The following is a 21,617-nucleotide window of genomic DNA, read 5'->3' as shown; positions in this document are numbered from 1 at the left end:
ACTTGATCACTCAGTCAGTCAGTCAGTCAGTCAGTCAGTCAGTGACAGACATTCGCGTTTGTAGGGCTGGCCCCGCTGTAGCGGTCCAGCCAAAAACACACAATAGGCGTAGGCTATCAGTCGCTTGCTTTGAGCCCCGCTGCTGCACAGAGTGCTGTTCGCTTGTTTATTCAAAGTTTATTAATATTGAACGTGTCGCGTGTCCAATCCGACACTACACGTCCTTGGGTCCCCAGCAATACACCCGCCAAGTGTGAAGTAGATCAGACGAACGGTTCTCGAGATATGCGAAGGACACGCATACAGATAGAGATTCCTTGCTTTATAGTATGATGTCACCATCTCATCAGTTGTGCAGACAACTGAATTACTCATTATTTGATGATAAACACAGACGCAAATGTGTGTTTGCACGCACTCAGAACCATTACACAAGATAGAGACATAGTTCAAACTGTTTCACTGTTCTCATGTTCAGAGTTGGCTGTATGTTTTCCCACTGTGATTGCAGTAGGCATGCGTGCGATATGTGTTCCATATCTGTGTTGATTGTGATAATATATGGGTTTGGATATAGAAGTTGATATTTCATCAGCTGTTGTTCTCTCCAATAGTGATGGTCTGTATGTCTGTGACGATGGTGATCATTAAGTAAGACCACATACTGAACGTCACAGCCTTCTGCCCTAGTTCCCACCGAAGTTGTTATGCTATAGCCAAGGCTTAGTTTATCATGATGCTCTGTTCCAGACACTTGTGGCCTTTATTGTTCTTGGGTTCATTTTTCAAATGTTTGTGAGAAATATTTATTATGTAGAAAAGATTATATTGTAAAAAGGGAACATTTATAGATTTGAGATTTGAGTGAAATAAAGATTGACTCCAAAATGTTTGGGAATGTGTGCTCATTCAGAGTTTAATGTCAGACTTTGTGGGTGTAGTTGTTGTGTTACTTGTCCTGTAGTACGACGGCTTCACTGCCCCCTAGTCCTGAGGCCCAGACTCTGACTTCAGGGTGCCAGCCTCTATGTCCGCGTGTGACCTCTCCTTCTCTTTTCCTCTCTTTCCCCTTCCCCTTCCTCCTCCTGTCCTCCTCTTTTTCCACTGGGCGGCTGGCCAGGGCCGGAGCAGCCTAAGCAAGCAGTATAGCATTATTGGGTTTATGTGGTGGGCAGGCAGACAGGCAGGGGGAACCAAGCCAGACGGATAACAAACAGCACCCACTAAGGTAAAATAGAGCTGTGTGTGTGTGTGTGTGTGTGTGTGTGTGTGTGTGTGTGTGTGTGTGTGTGTGTGTGTGTGTGTGTGTGTGTGTGTGTGTGTGTGTGTGTGTGTGTGTGTGTGTGTGTGTGTGTGTGTGTGTGTGTGTGTGTGTGTGTGTGTGTGTGTGCGCGCAGGAAGCGTGGCTGCCAGACTGGGCTCTCTGACACTGTTGGTCTAGCCGCTGTGGTGCCAGTGATGAGATGAGCAAGGCTCAGTCACAACTGGGCTCGCTCTCTCTCGCTCACTCTCTCTCTCTCTCGCTCTTACTCCCACACTGTTTTGTTCTCTCTCACTTCTCTCTCTGCTTGAGCAGTAGGTGGAAAGAGGGGGATCGTGTGTGAGATTTAGAGAGAGTTAAGGGGAAACTGAGCAATGCCAGTGATGTCATGTTTCTCTGGTGTTTTTCTTTTCGTTGTGGATCCAGTTTGTTTGTGTCCTTTGACTCAGACATAAACAATTTCCTTCCCCTCCTTACCGGAATCGTGCGTACACACATACACACACACACACACACACACACACACACACACATACACACACACATACACACACACAGCATTGGAGTAGCTTTTTACTAGCCATCAGTGAATATAGAGGCAAACCAACACAAACTATAAACCATGACCGGAAGTCATTCCTTTGTTCTTCTCTCTCCTTACTTCATGGAAACAGTACAGGCAGAAGATGCTACAATGTAACCTCCTCTTTTCTTCTCTAGTTCATTTTGAGATTTAGCAGATATGGAGCGAGGTCAGGATTGGGCCATGTGCATGAAGCATGTCACCCTTCTAAGGTCTAGGACTAGCACTATTGACTTAATCCTTCTGTGCAATGCACATGTAGAGTTTGTGGTTTGGTAAACTCAGCAGATTAGTGTGTTTAATAGTTGGATGGATCAGAATGACTGAATGGCATCTGACATGCATTATGTTTCTGCTACATTGGGGAGAATGTTTGGAAATTCAGCCAGAGAATTGTCCTGGTTTTCCATCTTTGGCCACTAGATGGCAACATATCTACTTGGGTTCAGCTCGAATTCAGTAGTCACTGTAGCTTGATCAGTGTTGAGCTGCAGCATACTCAAACTGCCTCTCACTAATGCTTGGTTAATGCTTTCTCTGTGGTTAGACACGCAGGAGCTGCAGACGTGTCGTCCATGTACTTTCATTCACATTCATGTTTTTAATTTTTCTCATGACGACCGCGCCAGAAATATCCAGTACTTTTGTGGCACTGTAGGAAATTTATCTCTCCAATTCCCGCAACAAGAAAAAATAACCCCGCTGGAATTGACCACTAGTTCCGGTTTCTCTTTGATCAGCCAATCCTGGATGGAGGCACTGTGGCGACATACGCGTTGTTTCAAATTTCAGGTGGCGCACAACCTTGCGTGAGACTCCAATGCAACCAGTCGTTTTGGCTGCAATTACATCATCACGCGCAATCTGTCGCGTCTGTTTCCACATGAACCAGCTTGAAGACCGAAGAGTTGTAATGAAATGAATCTAGTGCTTTCTAAAGAGGTTGTCATATTCACTCTGACTGCTCCTTATGACAATATCCTATATAGATTACCCTACATCTGTTGTACTGTATCAGAGCGCTATAGTTCCCAGGTCAGTCCTGACCCTTCTCTATCCTCAACTCAGCCCCACCAAAGAGAAGTTACTATCATATAAATATGGCATGAAAAGCTTAATAACTGTGGTCTGTGGTGTGTGTGTGTGTGTGTGTGTGTGTGTGTGTGTGTGTGTGTGTGTGTGTCTCCGTCTCCAGGTGGTCTGTGGAGTGTCTTCACATTGGGCGGAGCTGGCAGCAAGGCAGGGATGGACCAGGAACATAACCCCTTACCTTTGTCCAATCAGAGTCTTCTGCTACTGTTAGTCCTAGCCAATCTGACAGACGGGCCTGACTGGCCCAACCCCTACCGTCAGGCTGTTACTTGTTTCAGAAACACACAAGGTAAGGTCTTTCAGTGACACATATGACATGGTACTATATTCAGCACTATATGCATAGTAGGCATATTGTAAAGAGTATAAAACATTTTAATATGGCTGCCGAGACAATATGGACTGCAGCAGAAAGTAATCAAATAAATAATGTACTAATAATCCTAACAATACTTGCTTCTTGCCCATGAAGACACGTCATCGCTGCCTGTGGAGCAACCCCACACCTTCCAGATCAACTTCAACAGTCTTTATACAGCGCTGTGTGAACAGCAGCGCTCTGACCAGGCAACACTCCTGTTGTACACCCTGCTTCACCAGAATGCCAACATGAGGACATATATGCTCTCCAGAACTGACATGGACAATCTGGTGGGTAGGATACAAATGACTAGATTTGCATTTTGTGTAAGAGGATATACAAATAATGTACAGTACATACTCACGTTGCCTGAGGTAGAATTTGGTTCACTTCATTATTCCTGTCTTAATCTGACATTTCTGGGGTAGTTTTTTTACTGGTGCTAAAACAAAGTACATTGTTCAAACTGAATTTAGCTGTTATTGGGTCATCCATAACCAATCAAAATTTTGAGCTGTTTCACAATATGGAGTCCTTTATACACGTGTGCCCAAGAAATCACTCCTGTTATGGCCAGGTGGGCCAGTGCCAATTTATTATTCCCTACAGCAGAGAGGCACTAGTGAGGTGTTTGCTGAATGAGAATCGCTCCTTAGTATGTGTCAGAATGATGTCACATTGAAATGACAATGACAGTACATACTCACTCATGTCAGTCAAAACATCGGTGAAGTTTGTATATCCATATAACATACAGCGATTGTGCTAGCACAGCTCTATGGCAGTCTTCTTCAAAACAACAGAAGTTGCTGGAGACCGTTTCTTTAGAGTTCCAAAAACCAAGTGTTCCGAAGCCAAACGATTGCAATGTGGATCCAAAAGTACAATATTTACCTCATTATCACCTAAATATTCTGCACTTGTTCTGCACCGCGTCAACTGTCACTACGGTAGCAAGCAGATGCCACCTTCAGCTGCTGTCAGAAATAGCCTAATTACGGGTAGACACCGAAAGCATCAAACCATCCTTTCCCTGAAGAAAAGCTTTTAAAAGTGTATGCTGTTCGGCTTTTAGAGCAAATATATTAAACTTGTGTAGCAAGGCTTTTGTAGCAAGATTTTGATGTTTATATCTTCATCCACCATTGCCTCTGGAGTTTCTTCCTTCGATCACACCATCACCAAGGCGTTGCCCACAAATTGAACAGTCAAATCGAATTGCCAGAACATCCACACATTCTGACCGCGCCCCTCCAAAGAGGAGACCACCAGACTTAGAAAATGCCAAAAATTATAAATAGAATAGGCCTGGTTATCGAGCAAAAATGAATGAGCGAACCTGAGGAATGCCAAATGTATACGCTGACACTTCAGAGCGCTGTGACCAGGCTGGGGCGATGCCCTGGCTCCCTCTATTGACCAGTCGCCTGTGGCTGTCTTGCTTCTCAAGGAAAAGCAATGCCAGACACCCTAATATTCTAGAAATTTGCATGTGTCTCGTATGGACATAGCCAATGATATATGCAGACAAACGCACACAAAGGTGGATCCACTCAAATGGAAGGCTTTCATGATAAATGCTGAAACAAGGACTATTGAAATGTCTGAATCAACAGCCACACGTATGCTCAGCCTTTTCCTCCGTCCCTCGCACTGTTCCTCTTAGGTGATGCCAATCCTAGAGATCCTTTACCATGTGGAAGAGAGAAATTCCCACCACGTCTACATGGCCCTCATCATTCTCCTCATCCTTACAGAGGATGATGCCTTCAATCGCTCCATCCACGAGGTGGTGGGTAGACACACACTTGATACACACAGTTAACATCTCAGCTGTTGCCACTGCACCCCTCCATTACCCATAATTGCTGGGATAATAGTAAATCATTCCTGACATTTACAGCACATATCTCTTTCTGTCTCTTCTCTCTCTAGGTATTGAAGAACATCTCGTGGTACACAGAGCGGTCGCTGACAGAGATCTCACTCGGCAGTCTGCTCATTCTGGTGGTCATCCGCACCATCCAATTCAACATGACCCGGACAAGGGTAAGATGCACATGCACACATGCACGCACACACACACTCACACTCTTGGCCTACTTGCACAGCCGACAGCCATGCATGCAGAATTCCATCAATTATAGACACATTCATGTGCTCAAATACAATTGTCATGACGGAATTGTGAAGATAGAAATGAAATTGAGTAATTTCATAATTGTGAAAAATATTGAAATTTAATAATAGATTTGCAGTATATCAATGTATTGATTCTGTGTGTGTGTGTGTGTGTGTGTGTGTGTGTGTGTGTGTGTGTGTATCCTCCCCAGGATAAGTACCTCCACACCAACTGTCTGGCTGCACTAGCCAACATGTCAGCCCAGTTCCGCTGTCTCCACCAGTATGCTGCCCAGCGCATCATCAGGTGGGAACATTGGTCTTCAAATAGATAAATAGCTACAGTGAGGTAGAGGAGAGGATGAAGGAATACGATAGTTGCTAGTCCCCTTCTCATTCTGATAAATTAATTCCATGGTTGGAAATTAATAGTGACTTGGGACAGAAAGTAAAATTACAATACTGTATAAAATGTCCCTGATAAATATCAGTCATTTTTTGTTTTCTGCCTTTTTTTTTTATTCAATAGTTCCTTAGCCCAATATGTCAGACCCATGAAAGCCTGCTAGCTTTGCTTCCATAATCTAAAATATTAATTGTTAAAATAATTGACAGTGGCTGCAGCAAAAGAGAATAAGATGTGTAAATAAAATAGAGAGTAGCGTGTCTGTATAGAGAAGAATATTGTGTAGCTTGAGGCCCCTGTTGAGCGGAAGGGTTTGGCCCATGAGGACACGGAGCGCCTCTCCTCTTCCTCTCATCAAGTCATTCATGTCTGTTTGTTAACTACACACACATGGAACCGGAAGGCTTCCTACCCTGCAGACATGTGTACACACACACACACACACATACATACACACACACACACACACACACACACACACACACACACACACACACACACACACACACTCGCACTCAAGGATTCTCTTATCTATTTCTGCCTCTCTATCTCTCTCTTTTTCTGTATCTCTGTTTCTCTGATGTTTTTAGTAGGAGAGGAACACTGTCTGTGAATGTGTGCTTGTCCATCCTGTAGTGGAAGTAGAGTAACTTACTCCATGTCTTATGATGATGATAATGATGATGACTATTATGGACTGGGCTGGGCCAAACTGGCTGGCTGGATAAAGGGAATTTCCTGTCAGGAATTTCCAAATACCAACCAGGCACTGGTTGGTATTTGGAAATTCAGGGACATTTGGAAATTATGTACTGGAAGCACTGGGTCACAATGCCCCCACTCCCACCCCACTCCTTCCTTTCCTATTTTCTATTCATCTTCTTTTCCCCATCAATATTCCTTCCTTCCCTGCTACTGCGTTCATCCCTCTGTCGCCTCTCTCTTCCATATCTGCAGTCTCCTCAAGACCAGTGACATTAATGGCACCACACATGCGTATGGGTGCGTTCATTTGTGCTCAGTGATGACCCTGATGTCTTTTGTTAGTTCTGCAGACCAAATAACCACAGTTTAGTCAACTATAATTATCAAGACCAAACTTTAACAGGGATCATTCATGCAAACTTCAAAATTAGCTTTCTTATTTCACAAAATGCAATCTGAACTTTGGGATTTGTTCCTGAAGCCAGGACCAGCACACGCAAATACAAATGAGAAGCACAGAGTACAATAGAGCACTGTGTGTGTGTGTGTGTGTTTGTGTGTGTGTGTGTTTGTGTGTGTGTGTGTGTGTGTGTGTGTGTGTGTGTGTGTGTGTGTGTGTGTGTGTGTGTGTGTGTGTGAAGGGTGTTTCAGGTCCATATGAACAGTTGGATTGGTAGAGACGGGGCCTGTCTCTACCAATCCACACATCTTTGGAGTGGACCATGTCTGTCATTACTTCAGCCTCAAAACTGATATTGGGATCAAACCAGCAGTGTGGAAGTCATTCTGTGTCACTGTTTCCAGGGCCATGTCTGTCACTGCCTGAGCATAAGTGTGGGATGGGACAGAGCAACTAGTCACTGAAGTCATTGTGCTTTCTTGTGTACGAGGGTCCCAGGTGTAGGCTACCCGGTGGTTTCTCAGATGGAATAGAAAAAAAAAACTGTATGGTGCAGCAGGTGCTATCAAATAGTCATGGTTAATAGGGCCTTTGACATGGGTCTATAGATTATAAATAGACCTCCTCTTAGTTACTCCAATATCCCTATTCAGCTATCATTTCTCCAATTAGTCTGGATAAAGGATGCTGATAACGTGTGTGTGTGTGTGTGTGTGCGTGTGTGTGTGTGTGTTTTCTAGTGCTGACAGCTGGAAAGGTGGATCTCAACAATGATCTATAGCTCTAAACTGAGTTGTGTGTGCGCTTGTGACAGTTTATGGCAGTATATTATCATTGAACTTACATTATCACACATTTTTTCATTATTTGATTTCAGTCATTTTTTTAGTTTCCTTGATTAACACGTGTTGGATGTACAATGTACAGGATTACAGTGTGAGAAAGTATGAAATTGATAGGAATGTGCAGGAGAGCTAAGAAACCAAATAGGACTTCCCCTAGAAAGGCAATTGGAAATAAATAGTTAGATAGACAGTAAGAATTAAAAGAGAAAATCAACAATAGCTTGAATGAAAACACTATGTAGTTTAAAGAATGATCAACAAAAGAAAAAAACAGAAAAAAGAAACTACAATAAAAACACAATAGAACTACAATAGAAACAAGAATTTGTTACCTAGGCTTTTGGAGACCTAAGTTCAAAGGTGAACTTTAAATTGAGAATGAAATTGAAATCGCATATATGAATTTTAGACAATCCACTATCATCTTGCTCTGAAGACTTGACATCTATAAAAGATTGTAGTCCTCTAGTAGAGCGTATCTAAATTATGGATTGAGATCCCATATGGGCCCCAGGCCTGTTTCTTTTGGATCCACAAATCACAAGAAACCCATATATTTTCATGAGCCTAGGTCCTTGGAACAAATACATTTATTCTCTGAGTCCTCGGGATTTTAAGAATACCTTTTCAAGCACAATCGGCAGGCAACAGATACAGTACGACATGTTAAGTTATTGATTATGAAATGGTTTTATAGAGGTGCACGGATAACATTTTTTCAGAACTGATACAAGTACTTTCTTAAGCAGATCAGCTGATACAAGTGCCGATCTGAGTACCATTCAAATAACATTCATTCATGCTGCCTGATATTCATAGTGTGTCTGTTACATCACCACACGGCCATCTTGGTAGGAAAATAACAGATGATTCAAATGAGCCACAGACAATGAGCTGTGTATATGGTAAAGCACGTATTGCACATATACTGTATATTAAAGCACATATTGGTAGGAAATGCATGTGACATCATGGGAATACTATGAATTGGGCTAATATAAAGCAATTATAGGAATGAGTGTTTCATTTGATTAAAATATGCTCTGAAAATTGTGTAACAAGCCTCAATCAAATAAAAGAAAATTATAATGATAAAATAGAAAATGATCAGAATATTCTTTTTCACAAATGACAACATTTGAGCAATACAAAGTACCTAAGTGAATATTTTAAAGGTTGGCTCCATAGTCAATGAAATGTTTTTTCCAAACAAAATCCTGTTCATGTGTGGTGTTCTTCATGTTTCTAAAAGTGACTGACAAATTTTACGCTTTTATTTTGAAGGCAGAATTGTTTTGGTATTATTCTAACTGTCTCTGGCTGACTTCAGAGTGCTGCTTGGCTTCTCCTGCACTCTTAGCATTGCCAGACACCTTAGCTTGGCACAGTTGGCACTTTGCTTCACTGAAATCAAAGAAGTGCCATACAGCAGACATTCCCCCCCCACTGGAAAGTGTGTTATTGCGCCAACAGCTTCATTTGCAGAGCTGGATCAGCACCGATTCCAATACTACAGATCGGTGCACCTCTAATTATATTATGCTGTGACTAAATTAAACATTTCAGGGCAACCTGTTTAATCAGCTGATTGGTGTTAGGGTTAGAAATGTGCCCCTGTTCAGATTACTAGTTAGATCCAATAGAGGATTAATATGTAGGCTAGCTGTTTGATATGCTGGGAATGTCAATTATTAACAGATTTCGAAGGGACAAAGGTCAGGCTGCCACCTGTGTGAACAAAACACACACACACACACAACATATTGATCAGCATGTATGATGACTGCGTATTTGGATTCTCTGGTCTTTACAGCAGTCCATCATTCATCTGTCATTGCTGCCTCTCATTTTCTTTTTAACCTTTTTTCCCTCTCTGTATCTCTCTCCCACAGTTTATTTGCTCTGCTATCCAAAAAGCACAACAAGGTATTGGAGCAGGCAACACAGTCTCTGAGAGGCAGACAGGGAGACAACACAGCCCTGCCGGACTATGTGAGTAATACACACACACACACACACACACACACACACACACACTCATAGTCTGCACTCTATCTGTTGTGGGTTGCCGAATTATTTGCACTTGTTTGAGGTACAGTGGTAGGTATGGGCGTATCTGACAGCTTACAGGAAAGGTATATATGAGTGTGTGGGAGGTCAGTTCCTCAGGGACGCACACATAGACTGGCTTGGTGGAAAATAAAATAAAGGATCTTACACTTAAATCGGGCCTTTGACACCAATACTATAGTTTAATATCTTCAAATTCAATACTACTATGATACCAGGGCAACCAAGAGAAACAATCAAGCAATGTGTCACCGCACTTGACTTGGACAGCTTTGTAGCAACAGTGGTTTTGATGTGTCAGTTGGATGTCTGTCTATTGTTGTCTGTAATAGAAATAGCTCAAATTTTTTGCTCCCGGCACCAGTTTTGTCAGCCAGTTTAGGTGGAATGGGATTCAGTTTATGATGCGGTAGACTGTTTGATGCTGTTGCCATGTTTTCAGCTGTTGGTCTGCATCAAATTGTGACGCTAATTGCTGCAATATACCGTCAGGAGCCAGACTGCAGCTCTGTCTGTTCCAATCCTTTGTCTTGTTCTTCTTGTTATTACTCCAACCCCCGTGCCTTCCTCACTTCCTGTATACGCCCTCTGGAGGAGACGGGGAAATGTATTTTCAGCTTGGCGAAAGTATTGAGCATTTAGAAATTTCAGTATTGAATTTGGCCTTTCACAGTGGTGTCAAAGTAATACTGAAATTTCAGTTTTTACAACACATTATCTGAATGTAATCAAGCATTTATAGGTGGTATTAGTAAGCAAACCAATGAACACACCATATTCACTGTAGCCTTTCTCATAGTCTTTGTGTTTGACCCTGGTTCAGGCACCTCTGCCTTCAGGTTTGTCTGTCTAGGTCTCAGTCTGGCTGTCTCATTAGGTTTGCATGGTCCTAGATAACTGTGTGTGTGTGTGTGTGTGTGTGTGTGTGTGTCTGTGTAAGCATCTGTGTGTATTTGTGGGGGGAAGGGGTAGGTCAGACATTAGGAGGTCCCCACAGATGGCCTTAGGTGTTGGGGAACCGTGTGTGTATTTCAGTGCTCCTTCAACCATGCAGCGACTGTCTGATGAGGTTCCTTACAGACAGACAGACACGTGTACACACACACGGCACACACGCACACACACACACACACACACACACACACACACACGGCGCACACGCACACACACACACACACACACACACACACACACACACACACAAACAAACCCTTCTTTGTTTTGATGCTTCCTTGCCTCAGGGCCCATTTTAATGCTCCGTTTTATTTACACAGACACACACATACACACACATAAACGCACTCTTTATTTGATTGAAAATAGAAAAGAAAAACATGAAAAAGACATGAAACAATTTCCCATGCCATGCTTGCCTCCCCTCTGTTAAAGACATCAGTCTAGCCTGTTGGTCCCGCAGGAGTGTGCATTAAGTGTGAATATGATAGTAATGATAAGAAAAAAAAGAAATGAAATGAAAGTGCCGGGTCAGCTACAGAACAGCGCCCCAGTAGCTGGTAGGGATTCAGGTTCTTCCTCAAGGACAAAAGGCGGATGCTTGCCGACACGGGGTCGTCCAGTATGATTATTTTATGGGAATTATACAACAGGGTTGTTACCTAGAAGAACGTCTGGCACCTAGTCTGGGTCATAGACTGTTAAGACTGTGCTCGTCAAAATTGCTATGATACCTCTGTTATCCCAGAGTTTAGACTATACTGACTCAATTTGACATTGGTTCCCATGTCTACTATCCGTAGCTAGAAGTCAACTTTTAGCTGTATTTAGGCCTCTGATTGGAAGGGAACACAAGTACACACACCCAGAGATATGAGCTCACACACACACACAGATTAATTATGTCTTGAAAGTTAGATTCACTTTATGTGTACACAAGCAAAAGCACACAATCAGTTTTTCCCATGTCTTTGGCAATGAACTTCTTGGTCTTACTGAGTGGTGTGTCTGAGTGCTTGATAAGGCATGTTGTGGTTTGCCGTTCAGAGGGAAGGAGACCTTCTAGTCTTGTTTTTGACTCATATGCAACCTTGTAATTTGTTAGAAGCACTGATTGGGCCCAACATGAAACGACATATAAGCACTTCAGTTGGACTAGAACCTGATCAGCTTCAACCAGGTTAAAAAGGAGCTGAAATTTTGATCAACTTTTTGGACCTGGGTTACTCTCTACTATGCAAATGGTTGCACATCAACCAAATGTCATTAATTCATTTAATCTACTCACTAGATGCTGTTATGGTGTAGTTAAGTGAAGACTGCCATAGGTAGAAGATACAAATATGTGAATTTAAAGCATATATAGCCTACTAGGGCCACCAGTTGCCCCTAAAAATCTAATTAGACTAAGAATTGACAAAAAATTAGTCAAATGTGACTTTACATAATATTGACACATGAAAGCAGGGCACAATGAACTGAGTGCGTTCTAAACAGATAGCGATTCTATCTGTAGTTGATTCACAGTGTGCTGTTTTCAGTTTCCTGAAGGATTTGATTTGGTGGTCTGCTGATTCTTGCCTTTTTAATGAGGGGAATTCAAATATCTACCAAACACAGAGGAGTCGGAATTTCTTCGTCAGGCTGGGTGTTTTCTGCTGTGATGCTACTAACAAGCATGTGTGCTAAAAACAAACTAGCAGACTAGTAGAAGACATCGCAAGAGCAACACAGAATGAGAGTCAATTGTGACTTCTTATAAAATAAAACAGAATAATGTTTGACACAACCTTGATGAAGCTACCTTCACTGGAAAGCACTGGAAAATAATCTTGTACTGTTTAAAATATTGTATGGATTTGTTACAGCCTTGTAAAGCTGAAGAAAAATATCAGAAATGATGATGGATTATGTGCTGAATGCAGTAGATTGGAAAGTTCCTTAATTAATCTTTGGAAATGCAAACAGCAGCAAAATACGTGGAAGAAAATAGTTTGATCAGTGGCAGAATTCCTAAATTTACCCATAGAATTAATTAGTTAGATCTGAAGTTGAAGCACCGGGCCTTTTGTGTCTCATGCACGAACAGCCTGCTCAGCTCAGTTTCACTCTGTTGCTCATGTATGCTTTAGTCACATGAAACAGTAGATGTGAATAGATATCATTAAGCTGCACAATGCAAATACAATGGCTGATTGCTCACATAATTCATTGTAAATATCTGCAGAAGGATGGCAGAAGATTTGATACAGCCGGGGTTAGATTATAACATTCTTAATATCCTCCATTTATAACATTATTTATTGTGGAAACTAATATTGTGTTTTACAGTTATATACGATTGCTTTTGCAGGCCAACTAAAAAAATCGTTCAAAAGCAGACAGCTAGAGTTAAGATCTATTCAAAACAATAGGGAATTGAAGTTGACGTAATTTCTGTCAACCCTAGGGTTGATTTTACCCTCTGTCAGTATGCAGGGGGTTACTTCATACAAGCAATCTAAAAAGCATATGGCTTTGATTTTTAAAAATGTTGTTGTAAGCATCAACACATCTCGCTTGGCTAACAAAAATCCATTCAGTATTATTTACATGAATGACAAATTTAAAAAAAACTACACTACCCAGCAGGCTTTTAGCTAGTTGGAATGTTGAGATGGAACATTCCGTAGCTAGCTACAGCTTCACTGGCTACTGTGAAAAAATGTCAGCAGTTACTATCGTGAGCCTGAACTCATACTTTAACGAAGTCCCAAATTGCATTACAAGAGGTGAAAACCTAGCCATGGACGACAGCGTCTACTACTCGTTGAACTACGTCATAGTTCTCCATCATAAGTGTTCTATAAATTTCTCTGCCTAAGACAACAGAAATGTGCAAATTGTCTAAAAGCTCATGCTACATAGTGTGCCATGATTTGTTTAGTTGCAGACATACTACTTTGCAGTCAATGGAAAATTGCGTTAGCCACTTAGCCGCTAGTCAACCACAGGAAGGCTTCAGCTCCCTAAACCGCGTTTAGTTTTTTAGTTTTTTTTTTTAACTGTCTGTTTTTCTCACTATTGGCTCTTTGGGGCAGGGGTTTAGAGGACTGTCTTATGTCACCCACAGTGGCAGCCATTTTTATGCACGTGACCATTTGGACTGTATCATCTTGTATGCCTCTTAGTTACTTTTTTTACCACATTGCATCTCCAAATGAATTAAAGTGAATGTTTTCTTGAAAGTCTTCAAACATAAAAACTGGACAGAGTTTTTCATTGGTTTGGGAGCTGTGACATCCAGTAAAAGCAAAGGTGATAGACATCAGTCTGCAGAAGTTCACTGCTGCCTACTATTTGGCTCCTTTCCTTCGTTCTCCTTTGTGTTTTGCTCTCGCCATCCCTGGCCCTCCTCTCTGTCTCCAGTAGTAGTGGATGTGGCAGTGTAATTGAAAACAGCTTGCCGTGGCATTGTTCACAAGCCCTTGGCTTAACTTGGGAAGTGAGAGAGGTAAGGAAAAAACAGGGAGAGATAGCGGGGAGCAAAATGTGAGGCAGTGGTGAGGAGTAAAGCAGAAGAACAATAGAGAGAGGAGAAACAGGAGAGGAGCGGGGCATAGAGGGATGGTGGGTATATGTGTGTTTGTGTGACTGCCATCTGGAAACAATGTAATTTGCCTGCGTCTGGCTCTGGAGAGAGAGCTAATGTTTGTTTAATGTGGGATTGTCCTGGACATGTAATTGCTCTCTTTAAGAGGGAGAGAAAGAGGGATATTAAAAAGGAGTCATCAAATGCCTCTCTGCTGTGGGTGAAAATGGGTGCATTCTCCTAATGTGTTAAACTCCCTCTCTCTTTCTCTTTCTCTTTCTCTTTCTCTTTCTCTTCTCTCTCTCTCTCTCTCTCTCTCTCTCTCTCTCTCTCTCTCTCTCTCTCTCTCTCTCTCTCTCTCTCTCTCTCTGACCCCACCCCCCAACTCTGGGCCAGTGTGTGTTTGTGCTGCTGTGTCTGGTTAGTGTCAGGGAAGGAGTGAAGGTTAGGGCCTCTGGACCCCCCAGGGGACAGCCGGAGGCTCCCAGCCCAGGCAGGGGCAGCTTTCAGAGGGGCCCACGGGTGCCCTCTCCCCCCTCTAGACCTCTGTCTGCCTGGTGGTCTCAACAGAATGCATGTTTTTTGTTTAAGGTGGCATATGAGAGATGCACAGTGACATACAGTAGGTGCCTGTGTGCACACACATGCACACACACACTCACACACACAAACACACATAAAAAGAAGGAAGTGTGCGCTGTGTTGTGTTGTGTGTCACTGTTTATCCTCCCAGGCAATGGTAGTGGTAGTGTTACTTCTCTGCCTCTTAGTCTGTTTACCGTTGCACATTTCTGGGAAGAGACTACAAACACACACACACACACACACACACACACACACACACACACACACACACACAGCCAGAAGCATGTTGGACCACCCTGTCTATGTGTTTATGTGTGCTGGTTGAGTCACAATCTCTGATCTCTATTTAATAGCCAGAGTGGATATATACATTAGCTTTGTAGCATCATTCCCTTTGTTTAGGGGCAAACCAAAGCCCATGGATGTATCAACTGATTTCATAATGCCTTATGTTTATAGTGTGGCCCTCCAAGAATTTGCCACTTTCTTATTAGGCTACAAGAGTTTGCAGTTCTGACTAATTCCTCTACGTTACCTCAGTAAACCTGCCACCTACAGAAAGATCCACTATATTACAGTTTCGTAAAAAAAAAAATATCATAAAATTATTCATCAAAATAATATATGTTATCGCTTTATTTTAAATCTTAGTAGTGTGTTTAGGCTGAACAAAAGGTAATCCACCCATCAGAGATACATGAGACGTCCTGAGCCCATGTAGTCGGGAACAGCCATTGGCAGGAAACTTTCTTGGCACACTGGAAGTGAAGAATTGAAACTGGGAAATGCATGTTTTATGAGCATCTCTAAAAGAGACAGAAACATACAGGGTTTCAGGTTACCTCAAAGGTTGTGGACAACAGTAGATCTTTTTCCTATCTCATCCATTTGTTATTCTTTGGTATAAAGTAGTTACAGACCGGCTGGGTTAGTAAACATGAGCGTCCTGTGTGCAGTTAACTCACCACATGCTACATGATTTCTTGGTATTGAAGTCCTCAAAGTTCAAACAGATACCTCTCACTGCCATATGGGGCTGCCTGCCAACGTATGAACCAGAGTTTTTACAGTTGATTAGTCTCTAAAGTACATGTAAACAACCACATAATTTCTGCGCACTTATCCCTGAATTTTCATGAATCAAGGAGGGATAGATGTTTGTGCTGAGAATCAGGTCATCCTTACCATCTCTGTGTTGCAGTTTTTAATTGGTTGGTTTTACACTGTCAATTGATGAATGAAACATACTTAATGAGTAAAGCCATGTGAAAATTGTTGTTTCCACTTTGACGATCAAGAGTAAAAAATCTCACAACCATTTAGGTTGTCCAATTTAGGCTGTAGTATCAGTGTTTATTCTACATGCAGTTTTCTATTGGGATTTCTTTAGGATTCTGACTTTATTTGGCGATTTTCAATAAACAAAAAGCAATAGATGATGGAGTTGAAGACATTCAGAGAAGTATGGGGAAACGTCAACAATAGCTGGCTAATGTGAAGTTTCCTGGCTGTTTTCCTGTCTTTGGTCTGATTGCACTCTCACTTCAAATGAGCCTGTCCGGGGTTTGCTTGGAAGCGGCTGAAGGCAATCTCTCATGCGAACAAGGGAGTAGTTCTGTGGTGTGTACACAAGTTTGATTGGAGTGTCCTCACACAGGGGCGTTGCTAGACTTACAGCACTACTGGGGCCCAGGCTGCCACAATCCCTAAAAGTCAAGTTAAATCTGTGCCAAGTTCAACAGTGACAGCATATTTATCAAGGGTGCCAATAACAACAAGAAGTAAATTCAAGTTATTTTTCCCTTGTGTACCATAAAACAGGGTTCACAGGACACAAATTTAACAAAATAAAAGTAAGAATGAGAATTTCAGTGCAAGATTGTGTCAGTACAAACTGATCCCAATCATGTAACTGATAAAAATCATTAGCTCCCACCGGCCCCTAGTCCCGCCTCTAGCACTGACCCTCACTCTCCTTCCTTGTATTTCTTTCTCCAGCTCTCCTCCTGCTCTCTCTCCCCTCTGGGTATTTTTACATGAGATGACTTGAAGCTCTCCATGTGCAATGTAACCCCACATATCTCAACCAAAAATGGGAAGCTCATGTCCTTATATTGAGGTGGCAGAGATTGTTAAATCTGGCAGCTTCATTGCCTGGCCTTATGCTGACTTTCTTCCATGGCCATTTAATCTAACTCCATGGTGCTGAAGACTCTGGGACACCAGCGTTTGGAAAGACAGAAATCCCAATGTGGGGTTTCAAGTCATTTCATGTACAAATGCCCAGAAGGGAGAGATGGAGAGGGAAATGGAGAAGGGGTAGGGTCCCTATAGATTTTCCATTTAAAAATTCCATAACATTTTCAAACCTTCATTTCCTCACCTGGAAATTAAGATTTTGGTTGGTGGTCAGTAGCTGGATAATGTCAGTGCCAGACTGTTAACTAGGCCATTATAGACCTTTGGGTTGGATCTGGCATGGCAGCATACTGAGTAGTAGCATGCATCCAGCAAGCTTTTGTCTAATTTACCGACTTTCCAACACTTTTTGAGTATCAGGTAAAATGGATAATAATACTCAAAATCAATGAAAATCTGTGTTATTCTAATTTATTTTGTCATCTTCACCCATACAATTTGAATTCGCCACAAACCCTAAGCCAATTTCACTGACAAGCTTTCACCTTAGACAGCTGAATGGAGATCAAAACAAAGCTGTTAAAGCCAGTAATGATTATGGTCACCTTAGGCCTAAGCTGTTATATAAGTTTTCACCACCAAATCCACCACTCTCACACTTTTAATCCTGAAGTGTTGTTGGACACATGCCCCAGTAAATGGGGTCTAACAACTCCGATTTTCACCTTCCCTAAATTAACCAACTCAAAGGTTTAAACACTCAAGGCCTTGGTGCCTCTATATAAAGTTAACTTCATGAATAAAATGATTTGAAAGCAGGTTGACCTGGCAAAGAGTAAGTAACCTCTTACACTCAGGCCACTCTTCATGTGGCCAGCCTCCCAGTCTCTCTGTATGCCAGTCTCCCTGTATGCCACTCATTAAGGCAGTATCCTGCTGAGGGCAGAGAGAAGGATGATGACACATAGTCTGACTTAATCGCTGCCCCTCCTGTTGAGTTTCTGATCCTCTAAAGCAGTTGTAGTGTTTTTTTTACCAGACTGGTTGACCCTCTGGATGGCTGGCACACTGCCTGCCTGACTACTTAGCTGGTGGTGAGTTAACCTGTTAGCCTTTCTCTCTGTATATCTGTCCCTCTTTGTCTCTCTCCCTCTCTCTTCCTCTCTATCTGTCTCCCCTCTCAGGCGGTAGGAGGGCCGCCCCTGCAGGCAGCAGGTGCTCTGGGGTCCTAATGGTTGTCTGCGTCCAGACAGTAATTAGGGCAGCCCTGCTGTGTCCTGGTCTTTCCCTGATCAGCACAGCAAAACAGAGCACAGCTCGCAGCACATCAATTAGCGCTGCCCACCTATCTGCCCAGAAAGCTGCTGCAGCTGTTGGCGTCATCTTCATCACCATCATCATCGTAACTGCCGTCATCGCTGTTCACCCGCAACCCCCTGCTATCAGTGATTGCTTACTTCTCCGGCAGGAAGTGTGCTTATTTGAACTGATCATAACAAGGTGTCTGTTATATGCTGAAGACCTCCTGTTCACAGAGACAGTTCTGCAGCAGTTTTCCCAGCACAGTCTTTCCCAGACAGTCAGACAGATAGACGCAGGCAGACAGGCTGCATTAATGTTGCTGTTGTTGGGGCTGTTTGGCGGGCAAACACTGTCTTTTGCCTCATTCTGTGTGTGTGCAAGCATGCCGGCATGTGTGCGTGTGTGAGGCCACTGGGTAAAAAGGGGCTGACCTGGGCACAGCGCTCTACAAAGTGGTGTGATTATGAAATGGCCATGGTACCATAATGCAGGTCAGACAATGACCCATTTAAAACCTCCCAAAAGACTGAGCAGGCTGCTGCTACTGAGCCAGCCTGACCCTCTCTGTCTGTCCTTATGCCTTTTTCATTGCCTCTCTCTCTCTCTCTCCCTCCCTCCCTCCTATGATTTTTCCATGTTGGCATAAAGCATAAAAATGCAAAAATTACTTGGATGTAACATGTGAGCATTGGCATTTGTTGAAAGTTGTGTATACTGGCACCATAAAACAGGTTTCAAGCTGTCTGTGTAAGTGTGGCTTTCCTCTCTCCCTTTGTCTGTCTGTCTGTGTCTCTCTGTCTGTCTCTGTCTTTCTGCATGTCCTTGTCTTTCTCTGTACTCTTTCTTAATGTGTCTGGTTTGCCTGCCCTGCAACAGCGAGCAGCAGGGCCGGCAAGGGAGTCACTAAGCTATTGGTTTAATGATGCCAGCTCCTGCTTTACTGGGATTTACATGTCTCTGTCCCTACACACTCTGTCCAGACACACACACGCTTGCATACGAACATGTGTACGCATAGGGGCATGCACATACACATACATGATTGAATAGCTACACACACACACACACACACAGAGTAGTAGTGCAGTGTTAGATGTGTAGGCCTGGCACTGCCCTTCCCAGACACGGAGACAGACTGCCTCTGCAACTCTATAATTTGCTTTGTCTCTCATTTTCTCTCAGACAGATACCAGAGGTCGTACGTACACACATGGATAACACATTTGCACCAGCCATCTTCAAGCATCAGCAGCAGACAGATGAAAAAGTTTTTGCTTCTGAATGTATGCACACAGTCTCTCTCTGCACACACACACACACACACACACACACTGGCTACCGGTAAGGTTTATGTAAATGGTAAAACGAGTCAAACAAGGCAGGATCATTGAGACTAATGATATCGTTGTAGTCTGAAGCGTGTGTTTGTCTGGGTAGAAGAGCAGCATGAGTGGTTGTGAGTGACTAAATGACAATTCTGGAAGCAGAGTGGAGGGAAGGGATCAGAAAAGAGGAACGGAGATGAGGAAAGGAAGAGGATAGAAGAAAAGAGAAAGAAGAGAGAGGCAGTAATGGAATCTCACACACTTAGACACGCAAAGCACAAAGGTGAGGTGTTTTCTGGCTGTCTGGAGGGTAGATTTTTGGGAAAACAAGTGTAGGAGAACAGAGTGAGTTGGGAGTAGAGGAGAAGGAGGAGCCAAGATATATAAATCCTGTCTGGGTTTCAGGCGGACAGTAGACCGTGGACCGGTGACTTAATCTCATCCACTTGACAAACATAGACGCAGGGCCAGGCAGACGTCTAGCTAGCCTATTTTCATGTGACCTGAATTCCCTGGTGTGGCATTTTTTTTTCTGCTGGGCTAATCTCATTAAGCCGGAGCAGAGCTAGAGAACACACAACGCCTCCCTCACTCCCACTCTGTCTCCCTCTCTTTCACTCCTCCTTTGTTTCCTCCTCATCACATTCACCTCCTCCATCCAACTGCTTCTCTCCCGTTCCCCCATCTTACTCCTCGTACTCTCTTCTTCTCTTCTTTTTTATTTCTATCTTCCTACGTCTACCTCCCCTTCCTGCTACTCAGTTGTCTCCTTTCTCTGTCCCTGCTCTCTGTCTAATTATGCCCTGCCAGAGCAGAGCAGAGCAGGTCTTGCTAGGCAGTGGAGTCGAGCCCAAAGAGCTCCCAGACACACCATCAATCCTCATTATAGCCTGTTCTCCTGCCTTCCACTTGCCTCCTCACGTCTGCCTGTTAAGGCTCCACTCCACCACACACCTTCATCCACCAGCCTGTAACCCAATGCTGCTCCAACTTGTGGGAATCAATGCATTATTGCATCTTGTTTCTTCTTCTTGTTTTTTCAGCTTTCTTATACAAATCCACTGCTTTTAAGTGGTCAAGCCACAACAGTATACTGTTATGTAGCCTATATTGGAATTATCCTAACACCCTCTCAGCTGGTGTGTGTGTGTCCATATACATGAGAGTGTACATATGCGAATGTGTGGTGACAGCAAAAAAAAAACCTCCATATAATCAGCAAAGTTATTAGTAAGATAAGGACAATGGAATCTCAGCTTCAAATCAGCCTGCCTCTGCAGTCTCGCCAGGCTGCTGATTTGATTCTAGCTTTAGCTGGTATTGGCAAGTTCTTGATCCAAACAGGTGATCATCACAACAATGTTGTTTGTCATAAAAATGAAGCCAAAGGATAATTCTGGCCATGGTGAACGTGAAGCCATTTTCCAGAGTGCCCTTTATTTTATTTTTGTAATAACCTGTAGTTGGAGGAGATGTCCTACATTTTACATTTAATACATTTACATTTAATAATTTTACTCAATTTTGAAACCTTGTCTCTTAGCTTTTTATTATCAGTAGGTCTGACTGATTTGTGCATCTGGATGTTGAAGATTTACTCAGTGCTTATTCTAATCCATGTCATAGGAACTACTTTCAGGCTTGAAATTAGGCAGGATGTAACCACAGAGGACATTAGCGATTGGGGAGAAGTGCTGTCTAAGGCGGGACTTTCAATGTAAACAAAAAAGTGTAAGCAAAGATCATGGTGAGAGTTTTGGGTAAAACTGGCCGAGCTAGTCGCGTTAGCATTTGGAGAGGTATTTCTTATTTTTTTTATTTTCAGAATCTGACATTGTTGCGATGATACAGCTATGCTGCCTCAGTGTTTTGTCTACTTCCTTGTTCCAACGTGAAA

The 21,617-nt window shown here is 42.8% G+C and overlaps 1 protein-coding gene across 1 annotated transcript in view; it reads left to right on the top strand.

Moving 5' to 3' along the window:
* dym (dymeclin) overlaps positions 1-21,617 on the top strand; it is a 58,034-nt gene that overhangs the window by 18,785 nt on the left and 17,632 nt on the right. The window contains exons 9-14 of the mRNA XM_071514531.1: positions 3,040-3,225; positions 3,409-3,587; positions 4,964-5,089; positions 5,233-5,346; positions 5,631-5,725; positions 9,667-9,766. Coding sequence (XP_071370632.1) covers positions 3,040-3,225; positions 3,409-3,587; positions 4,964-5,089; positions 5,233-5,346; positions 5,631-5,725; positions 9,667-9,766 — 800 coding nt within the window. The remainder of the gene's footprint in view (positions 1-3,039; positions 3,226-3,408; positions 3,588-4,963; positions 5,090-5,232; positions 5,347-5,630; positions 5,726-9,666; positions 9,767-21,617) is intronic.

The sequence above is a fragment of the Centroberyx affinis genome, unplaced genomic scaffold (genome assembly GCF_046629955.1).
Source record: "Centroberyx affinis isolate AG114_WGS23_722 - 3 ecotype Tasmania unplaced genomic scaffold, CSIRO-AGI_Caff_v1 ptg009130l_1, whole genome shotgun sequence".
In the NCBI taxonomy this organism is placed as follows: domain Eukaryota; kingdom Metazoa; phylum Chordata; class Actinopteri; order Beryciformes; family Berycidae; genus Centroberyx; species Centroberyx affinis.
This window is presented reverse-complemented; position numbering and strand designations above follow the sequence as displayed.